General features: G+C 49.3%; 1 protein-coding gene across 1 annotated transcript in view; it reads right to left on the reverse strand.

Annotated features, from left to right (window-relative positions):
• Positions 1–464: 464 nt before the first annotated feature.
• Positions 465–12,204, reverse strand: part of LOC130154651 (myosin-13) — a 32,837-nt gene continuing 21,097 nt past the window's right edge. Inside the window, exons 26-40 of the mRNA XM_056350895.1 lie at positions 11,757–12,146; positions 11,536–11,662; positions 10,990–11,108; positions 10,095–10,291; positions 9,392–9,575; positions 8,342–8,507; positions 7,419–7,543; positions 5,462–5,770; positions 5,172–5,375; positions 4,962–5,087; positions 3,664–3,834; positions 2,688–2,792; positions 2,511–2,606; positions 1,771–2,058; positions 465–1,058 (exon numbers count right to left, since the gene is read on the reverse strand). Coding sequence (XP_056206870.1) covers positions 465–1,058; positions 1,771–2,058; positions 2,511–2,606; positions 2,688–2,792; positions 3,664–3,834; positions 4,962–5,087; positions 5,172–5,375; positions 5,462–5,770; positions 7,419–7,543; positions 8,342–8,507; positions 9,392–9,575; positions 10,095–10,291; positions 10,990–11,108; positions 11,536–11,662; positions 11,757–12,146 — 3,201 coding nt within the window. The remainder of the gene's footprint in view (positions 1,059–1,770; positions 2,059–2,510; positions 2,607–2,687; positions 2,793–3,663; positions 3,835–4,961; positions 5,088–5,171; positions 5,376–5,461; positions 5,771–7,418; positions 7,544–8,341; positions 8,508–9,391; positions 9,576–10,094; positions 10,292–10,989; positions 11,109–11,535; positions 11,663–11,756; positions 12,147–12,204) is intronic.

A 12,204-nucleotide genomic window follows, 5' to 3' on the forward strand; every position in this document is an offset into this window, starting at 1 on the left:
CCAAATAAAAAAGTACCCTTAAACCCACTCCTGCTTAACACAGCTCCCATGCAGGAGTTGTCATTCTTTCCGTTTTTCTTCCTTTATGCACAAATAAGAGTATTGAGAGCAGGTTTGTACTTAACAAAGGGATAAACCCTGCTAATCTACCGGTCTGTCTGCTAGCATTGTGCTTATCGCAGCACTGCTCGTGGGCTGGGGCAGGCGGTTCTCGCGTGCACCACTGTGCAGTGACAGCCGTGCCGTGTCCTGCGACAGCGCGGGCAGGACCTGCCAGCCGGGGGGCGCGGTGACAGCTCAGGTCACAGGGCGCTGTGGTTGTGAGTGGGCTGCCCACGTGCCCCCCCGGCAACAGGGCACGCCACGCTGCGTGCAAACCGGAGCCCGTGGGGGCAGGTGGCCGTGGAGGGGGGGGAGAAGAGGCAGAGGCGACGCGGGCCAGCTCGACAGGCTGCGGCGGCAGGTCACCAGGTGGGGCACTGGCAGCCAAAACGTCCCCGGGCTGTGGCTGGCACAAAGGGCCCGAAGGCGAGGAGGGGGGTGGGAAGAGGAGCGGTCGGGAGGCGCACGGGCGGCAGCCGGCCGGGGTGCAACCGCGGGTAAGTGACGGGGACCCGAACGGAGCACAGCGCCCGAGCGCGGGGCGACACCGCGGGCAGGGGGCGGGCAGAAGCGGGGGGTGGCGGGGCCCCGCCCGAGGACGACAGCCCTAACGCAGGGGCGCGGCCAAAGCCGCCGGCTGTCCCCCGCGCACGGGTACCCGCCGAAGCCCGGCTCCCGCAGGCCGCGGGCACGGTAACACGGGAGACCCGCAGCCGTAACGCGCTGCCGAACGGCCTCGCCCCTCCGCGACGGCCCCGCGGGGGTCCGGCGGGGGGGGTGGGGGGGGGCAGCGCCCGAACCTCGTCCCGCCCGGCCCCGCGCCCGCTGCACCGGCCCCGCTCGGGGAGGCCGCGGCGCGCCCCCGCCGCCGCTTCTGGCCGCCGCACCGGGCCCGCGGCGCGCAGGGGGGTGCGAGCCCCGCCCGTCGCCGACTCCGCCGCGGGGCGCAGCGCCCCCTGCCGGGGGCACGGGCACAGCTCCCACGCGCGGCGCTCACGGGCCTGGCGCCGCCCCGGGGCGGGGGGGGGAAGGGGGCTTCCCGGGGCGGCCGGGGGCTCCGGCGGATCCCGGGCGGGCAGAGCGGCCGCGCATCCTGCGCCGCGGCTGTGGGGCGTGACGGGTTCGTACCTGCTCTCCACATGGAGCGGACCCCCGCGGAGCACAGCCGCACCGCACCGCGCAGACCCGCCGCGGAGCAGACCCCCAGCCCGCTGCGCCCACCCACACATGCTGGCGGTCAGTCCGGTAAGGCGGGACAGCCCCGTCACTCAGGGTGGGTTTTATTTCTCAGCTCCTACTGGGGCTGGGTAACGGCGGCCGGCGGGAGGGGCAGTGACCGCACACCTGGTCACTCAAAGCAAGCAGTGCTGATCTCCGGCGGATGCACAGCAGTCTGTACCGTAAGGGTGCCTGCCACAGCTCCGGTCAGCTCATTCCTCTGATTTCTAAATAAATAAATAAATAAATAAAAAAGAAGGTAATGTAGAGGTTGTTGGAGTGGTTGAATTATATCTGGCGTTGTTTCAAAGCTGTAGCTATTGCAAATGTTCTGCCATATTACTGGCACAGAACCAGTATCTCCCAATTCTGCTGAAAGACCTGAATTCTTAAAGTCGATCAAATCTAGTCTGTCTCTTGGGAGGCACTGACAGGACCTTCAAAACCCACTGGTTTTGAATAAATGTGTTTCTGGCCTTCCTTTATGAGGATGCTCCATTGCGAGAGTGGGAGATCTACAGAGTGGCTGCCAGGCATTTGGGCAGAGACCCCTGGGGCACTTGCCACATGGAAACGGTCCTTCTCTGCAGCCCCTCGGCTCACCTGTCCTTCAATGTCACGGCTTTTGGCTCGCAACTTGTTAACCTGGCATTCAGCAATATCAGCTCGTTCCTCAGCCTCTTCCAGCTTGTACTGGGTCTTGCGGCACTGTGAGAGGTTAGTGTTTGCCTGTTCCTCCTGGAAGTCACGCAGTGACATCAGTGACATGGACAAAAACTGGCATCATCCCATTACCATTAACCAAACACCCTATGGCTGCACCACAATAATATCACCCACTAGTTAGCCTTGCAGCTACACCCCTGTGTTGCCAGCACCCTCTGCGTTTCTGTCTGGTAGTATTAACAACATGAGCACTCAGCTGGGGACAGAGCAATTAGTCCTGATCAGAGCCAGGTTGGGAAAATTGGCTAGTGTAGCTCCAAAACTTTGACAACCTCAGGACAATTCCAGCTGTGCCTGCTCTGTTGTGAGCTGTTAAGTCTTTACCAGGTGAGGAATGTTCAAAGGCAGTGGCCATAGCTGCCCTATCACACTGAGTACTCAATTATTTTAATGAACTTGGGAGGCTGAACCTTTTGGAAATCTCCACCCAGGGCTCGCAAAGATTTAGAGACTCCCACACTCACAGCTTCCTCAGCCCGCTTCTTGTATGCTTTCACTTTTAATTGCAGCTTGTCTACCAGGTCCTGGAGCCGAAGAATATTTTTCTTATCCTCTTCAGACTGTGGGAAGTGAAAAATCAAGTTAGCCTTGGAAGAGGGCTTGAGGTGATGCATGTTAAGAGGGCAGAGGATTTGAAATACCTGGTAAGTGAGCTCCTTCAGCCTTCGTTCGTACTTGCGAGCACCTTTCAGCGACTCTATTCCTCTTTTCTGCTCGGCATCAAGCTCATTTTCTAACTCATTAATCTGAAACACAGTATCATGGTGAATGCAGCAACCTGCCAAGAGTGGCTGTTGGTACCACTGTAGGGTTCCGGGAACCAGGGTTCTGCAGACCAAGGCCACGGAAAAAGTGGCCATGCAGAAAGCGACCATGCAGGGCAAGCTTCCTGAGGCTAGAGTAGCTAAAAACTGCTTGCCATGCTGTATTACTGGGGACATGGTGTGTGAATCCATAGTTAGTTATAGAAGGAACTTAGCCGTGCTTACCTGGGGCATTTGTAACAAAATTGGACTTAAATCTCTCAGAGAAGTGGAAATTGAAACAGGAAAGGGAGGGCTCTGTCAACGTTCACCAGGTAAATGGGGAAAATCTGTTTAATTTGTAGTCTTGGAGCCCAGCTCATCCTCATGAATAGTCCTTAACAACCTCCCGTAGCTCAACACCTCTTCTGGAGCGTGTGTAAGTCAAACCTGGACACCAGTGGGTTTATTTCTGTGGGGATATTTTCTGTCAAAGCCAAACTAACTCCCAGTCAGTTGTGCTGTATTTTGGAACAGCAGCAGTTGAGAAGCACAGAAAGGGGGCCAGGCGAGTGGTCTCTCTAGCCCAATGCTCTGCCTCTGGGACTGGCAGCAGCACGTACCATTTAGGGATAGCGTGGAAATCTGACTGCTGTCTACTCCCCTCATGCTTGTCCAGCTTCCTCAGTTATTAGGTTAGAGGTGTAAGGTGGCACATCTATGCCTGTTCCTTGCCAGCAGTGCAGGGTTTAACTACTCATCTCACCTGCTGGAGATACCTGGGGTTGTCCCTGTTGTAACCTTCCCAAAGGGTTCCAGCAACCAAGGGACCACTCAGGAACTTGACCTTATCCTACCATGGTGTTCACCATACCCTCGCCTCTAGTTTCTGGAGCTGCTTCTTTCCACCCTTCAGAGCCAGCTGCTCGGCTTCATCCAGTCGGAGCTGCAGGTCCTTCACTGTCTGTTCCAGATTCCTCTTCATCCTCTCCAGGTGGGCGCTGGTGTCCTGCTCCTTCTTCAGCTCTTCTGCCATCATGGCTGCCTGTTGCAGTGCACAGTTATGTTATGAATATGCCTCCCTGGCAGTTCTGCACTCTCCCTGGGAGCACTGCCCAGCTTCGCGCTGGTGTGTGGCTTTTTGCATTCTCAGTCAGTGCTCACGGCTGTGCCAAGAATCTGTCATATAAAGGGGGTCACTGTTTCTCAGTATTGGCATTTCTAGAGCTACTCTGCCTTGGAGAACAAGCAAGGTTGATGACAAGAAAAAAAAAAATTAAGGCATGCAAATGACTCTATACCGAAGTTCCATTTTTTTTTTAAGAGACAGTGGAAATTAGAGACACGCTGAAGTATCACCAGCTAACACTCTGCATCTCTGGGCTCCCAACTGATTTTGAATATCTGGCCATTTGCTGCCTAAATTTGCTGAAAAGTCAGACTCCCAAGCAGTTTTTGCTAATGAAATGACCCCAAGTATCTCGAACCACAATGTCAAGCTTGTGCCTGCTGAGGTGTCCAGGACCTGGATGGACAGCTGTCTCCAGTGTGACAGGGCAGAGGGGACCCGCAGCACTGCCGCAGGCAGGTGGGCAGAAGAGTGCTTCAGGCCCAGGTATGCCTTGGCTTGATGCAATTTTCTGTTTCATTTTCATCTGCCTTTCAGAGGTATTCCTGAGGTTGGTCTCTTCTGATGCCGTGGAACTGTAGCCTTGTTTAAACTTTTAAAAAGAATTTCCATTCTTTTTATTTCTTACATGTGTGGAAGCATGTATGATTTTAGCCTTAATTTCAGCTTTTCTGTGCCATGTCTAAATGGGATTTGGTTTGGACTGCTCTTTTCCTGTTATAATTTTGTGGCCATCTCTTCTATCCTATTACATTTATCCTGGAAGCAAAAGGGAATGTGGGTATGAGGGAGGGGAGACAGGATGCCTCTTCAACACAGGCTGCTAGCAGAACATGAGTAGAGGACCTAGACTGAGGGGGTCTTCCATGGCAAGCAGTAGGGCAGAGGCTGCATGAGGCCCATGTGGGCGAGATTGTCTGTCACCAATATTTTCTGTTCCTGTGTTGAAGAATTCGTTCTCCTCCACCTGACTGCTGCCTTTCTAAAGCGCAAAAGTGACTGCAGTAGTATCATGTGGAAGAGAGGCAAGCAAGAGTACTCACGTCTGTGATCGCTTTCTTTGCTTTCTCCTCTGCATTTCTGGCTTCCTGAATGCTGTCTTCGACCTCGTTCTGTAAATGAGTAATGTCCACTTCCAGTCTCTTCTTGGTGTTGAGAAGGCTTGTGTACTGTGGGGACAGTCCAGAGATAGGTCATTCCCTCCCCGTTTCATACCACTCCCGCATGCCTGTTGTACAGGAGATGCCAAATACCTGCGAGTGGAAGAGCTGTGCTCGCTCGCTGGCATCTGTCAGCTCCTGCTCAGAAACTTTACGGGCTCGCTCTGTCTGCTCCATAGCAGCTTGCATCTCCTCCACTTCTGTTGCCATCAGATTGTTCCTACGCTCTGCCAGGGCAAGCTGCTCCTTCAGGTCATCATTCTGTCTCAAAGCATCATCCAAATGGAGTTGGGAGTCCTTTGAAGGTGAAAGCACCAGGAGACTCAGAGGCAAGCAGAGTGAGTGGCAAAGACTTGTAGGACAGTAGCCCTCATGGCCCTTACCTTGAGTTGCCCTTGCACAGCTTTGAGGTGCTTCTGTGTCTCTGCCACCTGACAGTTGGCATGCCTCAGCTGTATTTCCATGTCATTCAGATCTCCCTCCATCTTCTTTTTCAGCCTCAATGCGTCATTTCTGCTTCTGATCTCAGCATCCAGTGTGGTCTGCATAGTCTCTAATACCCTCTGGTGATTCCTTTTCAGCTGTTGAATTTCCTCATCTTTCTCTGCGTTCCTTCTGTCAACATCTGACTTCACCTGGTTCAGCTCCAGCTGAACGCGTAAGATTTTTCCCTCTTCGTGCTCTAAAGAGCCCTGGCAGGGTTGAAATAACATCAATGGATCTGTAGTGTCCATTAATGGGAAATACCCATGCAGAATTTTGGCACTTTGCAGCCAGTAACACAGGTATTGCGTGCCTTACTGTGGACCTTTAGAAAAGGCCTAGTACTGACTGCTGTTCCCCTACACAAGAGTCACTACACCTCAACTGGATATTAATCAGTAATTTAGGAATAAGACTCCTTAGGAAAATACCTCTGAAGCCAAAAGGCCTGGGCACTGAGTGCTCTGTTGATACTGCAGAGATAACAAAACATATGACAAAATGGGATGGTCAAGCCTCGGGCTCAGAAGAAGCTTGCCTTCTCTTGCACCTCCATGCTTAAGTCTGCTTAGGGGGTCTGCACGTAGTCCCACCACACTGTGGGCATGTTCTACTTCCATACAGCCTTTTCCCTTTGATACTCACATTATCTAGCTTCAGGTGCCTAGGAGTTTAAAGCCTGAGGCTGAGTCTTTACAAACAGCGGACAGAAATAAGCCCATCCAGAGAATGAAACAGTTGATGTAGCCTTGGCATCTCTTTTAAAATAGACCCTACAGAGATGCCTATTTCAGATAAAAATATTTTCCAATAAGAATGATGCTGCACTGGAGGAAGTTGTTGAGCAATACTGTGAAGTCTCCATCCTTGGAAGTTATAAAGACCAAGCAGACGAGGCTTTGAGCAACCTAATGTAATTTTGAAGTTAGCCCTCCATTGAGCAGGAGGTTGGACTAAAGACCTCCAGAGATCCTTTCCAGTCTAAGCTAATTCTGTGTCTCTGAGCTATGTCCTAGGTATACCGTGAGCGGCTCCATGAAATGCTCTCAGACATTTTGTGGAGAATCAGATATGGTTATACAAAAGTAATAAAAGCTTTTTCCAGGGATGGTCAGGGCAGAGTGGGAACAAAAGGCAGAACCCAGACAAGAAGGAACTGAAGGAGCTGCAATTTGGCATGGACCGGGAAAAAACTAAATTTAAAGTTATGAAGTGCTGAGGGGCAGCCAAAGACAGTAAGGAAGACTGAGCAGTCATGGACTTGTGGGACCTGGTATGCAGCCTGTGTCAGCAAAGCACATCAGTGTACCAGCCACATCTCCACGATTCAGTTGATCCCCAGCAACCTCTTTGTGTTCATCAAAACACGTCCTGTGAACTGACTGCTCTTTGACTGTCTTACTGGCTCCCATTCATTGAAAGTGGAGGAACTGAAGAAATATAATCTTAATTGCCTTCAACATTCAGCTTTCTTTGAGCAGGAGGTCACACTGAGAAAACTTTTAAGTCTAGATTAGACTTGCTCTGAAAACATCCTTGATTAATTTTACTAGAAAACAAAACTTGTCTGAGTCCTGAAATACAAATGGCCTTTCTTCAGCCTTCTACAGGAGCTCATTCAAACAGGTGGTGTGAAATGATCTCTATTTTAGTCTGGACTGAGTAGTTTTTGCGTGATAGCACAGTAAGGAATGCCACATTGGTATGGGAGAGGAGCCCTCCTTATGCTATTTGATCTGCTTGTGCTCTCATACTGCACCTTTGTGATGGTGGCAGGACAAACAGGTGTATATAACCTCCAAATTTTCTCCATTCATGATCTCTCTAGAAACAAGCCCCCTTATTGAGATCACTTGCCTCTGCTTCTTCTAATGCTGCTTGAAGGTCACACTTTTCTTGCTCAATTTGCTTCTTTGCTTTCTCCAGTCCATGTTTAGCTTTTCCAGATTCAGCTATCTGTTCGGTCAGATCAGAAATTTCCTCTGCAACACAGAAAACACACACTCAGCTCATCTGAAATAAAGTTTTCAATGGCACCTGCAATTGCTGTTTGCCAATGGGAGTGATGGAAGAGTTAATGATGTAATGTGATGCAGTGAGGAGAAATAATAAGTCTTGTCTCGTGTGCAGTCTTTATTTCTGGTTACCTCCTGCTTCCAGGTCAGTGTGCAATTTAAAAATGGGAGTGGCCAGCTGGAGTAAGCTCAGAAAAGAATGTTGACTTCCTCTGGATAGCGAAATTACATCTCCAGAGACAGTTCTGTTTGATTGTTCTCTTTATCCTCAAATACTTCCCAGGGATCATTCAGCTCACAAAAAAGAACAGGGTTGGGTTTCCTTTAGATGGTTAGTTTGTTTATTAAATGCCAATCTGTTGTGCCACAGCTGCATGGTCCTCCAATAATCAGGAGATAAGACAACAGCCCTCCAGATTTTTTTCTAATGACAGTGAGTGAGGTAATCTGGAAAAAATCGAGTATCTTTTTTCATCATAATTTCTGTCCATTCAGGTAACTTCATCGCTATTCATGAATGGGATTATGATGGTGTGAAGGAGGAGAATACCATGAGGAAGTAGGATGCTGTTAATGAACCATAGGCATGTGCTTACAGGTGACTTTGTGATCAGCTGAACAGGAAAGACAGACACCTAACCTGAGCGTTGTGGGGAAAATCCTAAGGAACAAAACCCTGGGGAGAGGCAGAGTTCTGGTATCCAAGGAATGTAGACACATCTTAGGACTCCTGGTGGATTCCAGCTGATAGAGATCTGAACTTACGCTGGAGGTTCTTGTTTTCCCATCTGACAGTCTCAGCCTGGTCAAGCATTTCTTCATAGGCATTCTTCATCCGGAAGATCTCAGTGCTGAGAGAGCGACACTCCTTCTGGGCAGCTTCCAAATCAGCCTGACTGTCCTGGTACTTCTGTTTCCATTCAGCCAGGACCTGGAGTGACAGGAGCAGAAGAATGACCTATTCTGCAGTACTCCTGTCTCTGCACATCTACAGGGCAAGAACCCAAGAGGCATGACATGTCTTGCAGTCTTTTGCTTTGGATTGTTCTCTGCCTGTGACAATCAATTCACCGTGATACGTACTCTGGCCGTTTTGGTGGAAGCTACTTCACTCACCCTCTTCAGCCAGCACTAGTGCATACCCCAGACTCTCAGGCAGGAGTTTGGGTTGACAACAGCCTGGACACGATGAGGCTGTGTGAACCTTTCTATTATTGCAGGAGCCAGTGCTCTGGCACTCAGCCCGCCAAGAAAGATCATGTTCTACAGATTGTCTCCTGAGTTTGACACAACAGCCCTGCAGGGTGTCTGTTGTAGCACATTCACCTAATTCGCTCACACAAGGCTGGGCCAAGGCACAGGGCTGTGCAACATCACTCGGCCAAACAGTGCTGATTATTTTAAATGTTATTAAAAGCAATGAGGGCTGGAACTGTGGAGAGGAGTCTGAGGCTCTGCCTAACCCACATACAAGGCCAGCAAATTAGCACCGGCTGAAAGTCTAGCTTGCATGTGAATACTTGCTGAGTCTGCTTGATCAAAGACTAGATATGGATCCTCTTATACTCCCTTGCAAAAACTTAATGCTTTTTAAAACTATCAGAAAGCTACTTCATTGTTTGCTGTGGTCATCTGGGGTTACTCACACTGTGACGTTATTACTATATGTCTCATTATGTGTTCTTTACCGCAGCTTTGCTTTGGATAAAATACAGTGTATCTTACTGTGAGTGCAGAACTTTCATAATTTCAGAATTTGGCCTGGCCTATCAAGTGTCTGATGTTTTTCACATTTGGCAGGCTCTCTGTATGAACCTTGTCGAAATTCTTCTGCTTTTTATCAAATGCCGCACAAGCTGCGTTCAACCTCTCCACATCAATCATGAGGTCATCCACTTCGCCCTGCAGCCTCTGCTTTGTCTTCTCCAGTGAAGCACACTTCGAGTTGACAGCCTCAGTCTGCTCCTCTGACTCCTGCAGGCGCTGAGCCAGCTTCTTTCTGCAGGATGAGACAATTGGTGCTGAGAGAAGGAGAAATCTGACATTCTTAGAAAACGAACAGGAAGGGAGTTTGGCATGGGAGAGATGGATGGAGAAAGCAAAGTAGAAAGCTGTGACGATGTGAACAGGGGGCACTGATGGGAGCCTGGGATGACACAGCATGCTGGAGGGATGCATAGGCTGGGAGAGTACTCACCCAAGGAGTAGACTATCGCGATGTGGAGAGGAGCTAGAAACACACTTTCAGCATTGGCAGTGTAAAGAATGTGACTTTTCAACTGCTATGATTAACTCCATAGTTAATGCACTGGAATTCTCCTTCCTGTAGACACTTCCAAGCCTCTACTCATTTTCCTCCTTCAAACCTCTACTCACTCCCCTTTTGACTCCTAACACATCAGAGCATGCTGCTCTGCATATTCCCACTACAAGCGTATTCTGGTTTCCTCTGGTTCATTCTTAAATTTTTACTAAAATACCCTTCTCGTTGCTCCAGACTATCCCGCTTCCCACGTACTTGGCCTCCTCCAGCTCCTCCGTGCGCTGAATAGCGTCCGTCTCGTATTTGGTTCTCCACTGGGCCACTTCGCTGTTGGCCTTGGACAGGGCGCGCTGCAGCTCCCCCTTGGCTTCCTGCTCCTCCTCGTATTGCTCCCGCAGCAGGTCACAGTCGTGGCGAGCAGACTGCAAGGCGTGGGCCAGCACGTTCTTGGCCTTCGTAATTAAAATTATACAAATTGTCAAAATATTAATAATTTGTGACTGGACTTTGTTACTGTATTTTGATAAAACCTTCATGTCTTGCTGCCCATGTGCAACAGTTGCTAGAGTAACAGAAGGAACAAAGCGACCTGAGGGAGGCTGTGTTTCAGGCTTGATGCTGTTAAGTGAGGTCAGGCACTTGTCCATTTTTTTTCTGGGATGCTGCCTCTCAAACATACCTGCACCAAGAGCTTTTGGCAAAGACGCATGAAACCTAGCAACAGACAAGGCAGGAATTACATCTCAAGAAGCTTCTCTGTAAGCTTTTCAGGTAGAGTTTGGTATTTATCTGAAGGTGGAAGACACTCTCAACTGTTTTGTCATATCTAACCCTGGGTACACCTGCATTCCTGCTCTCTTTCCTTTTTTTTTGGCTGCTGTTTTCTTTGCCTCAGGGATTTCCTGTAGCAGCAAGCTATACAGAGCTATTTTCATTCGCTTCTCTCATGTTTTTGAACTTCAGAAAGCATGATGGGAAGGACTTAAATTGTCTTCCTTATTTCACTTCTAAGATCTCGTCTCTGTGTTATGCTCTAAAACAAAATTCAGAAGTTTCACTGTTCTGATGTCTCCGCCTTTCTCTGAGGAGAAATCTCATTTATTTTTTTAGCTCACTGGTTTATTTTTTGCTCCAAATTAAAGCAAATCACCTTATTTTCTTCCTCTACTTGCCTCTTCAGTTCTTCAGTCTGCTGAGTGAAAGCATGTTTGCCTCGAGTCAGCTGAGAAATCAAGGACTCCTTCTCCTCCAGTTGCCGAGAAAGTTCACCTAGCGAGAAAACATTTATTTATTTATTTATTTATTTTTAGGCAGAGATACGAGACATAAGATACAAATGAGAAGAGCTAGCCGTATGGAAAGTGATTACAAGATATAATGTGGTAAAATGAAGGGAGGATAGCAATTTCATTCACATTGGTCGGGAAAAGCTGCCAAAGAGAGGCATTGTGCTGGCATCAAAGGGAACGGGATGAACTGACCACAGACTCACACGTTCACTTTGACTGATAGTGCCTCTCTGGGTTTGGCTGTGTTTCCTTGGGTGGAATTTCTATGGACTGCCCCCAGGAGAGAATTCTATAGTGAGTTTTGTTCAGATCATCCAGTGATGGAAATGTTACAAAATACACTGGCATTCAAACAGCGTATTTAAGTACTTGGCACAGGACTATTACGTTTCATCTAGGGGACGCACCATTCTCAGTCTGTAGACGTGTTTTCTGTGTGTTCAGATCGTTAATTAATCTCATGTGTTCATCATCTTTGGTTCTGACTTCGCTGAACTGGTCTTCAAGAGCTCGGCACATCTTTTCCAGGTTGCTCTGTTAAGAAATAGAAAGCATATATCCTTCAGCTCATCTAATTGTTCAGAAGAACAATGGTAGTGATGAGAAATGTTTTTTCCTGTGCAGGAACCTTGGCTTTGGAGACAGACTCCATGTTACTGGCCAAGTCGTCAATCTCCATCTTGAGCTCACTCTTCTCCTTCTCCAGCTTCTGCTTCACTCGCTGCAGGTTGTCGATCTGCTCCCCAAGCTCAGCGGTGCTGTCCGCGTGCTTCTTGCGCAGGGCCGCAGCCGTGGCTTCGTGCTGCAGCGTGGCCTCCTCCAGGTCGCGACGCATCTTCTGAAATTCTGCCTCACGCTTCTTGTTCATCTCAATTTGAGCGGCGGTAGCCCCTCCGGCTTCTTCCAGGCGCTCGCTGATCTCCTCTAGCTCCCTCGACAGGTCAGCTCGCTGCTTCTCAGTCTTTGCACGGATTGCACGTTCAGCCTCAATTTCTTCCTCCAATTCCTCTATTCGAGCCTGTGAAAATTAATTGGTTAAATGTGGACTTCTGGATAGACAGATTGAAAATTACCAG

This window comes from Falco biarmicus, chromosome 1, assembly GCF_023638135.1.
Source record: "Falco biarmicus isolate bFalBia1 chromosome 1, bFalBia1.pri, whole genome shotgun sequence".
NCBI lineage: Eukaryota > Metazoa > Chordata > Aves > Falconiformes > Falconidae > Falco > Falco biarmicus.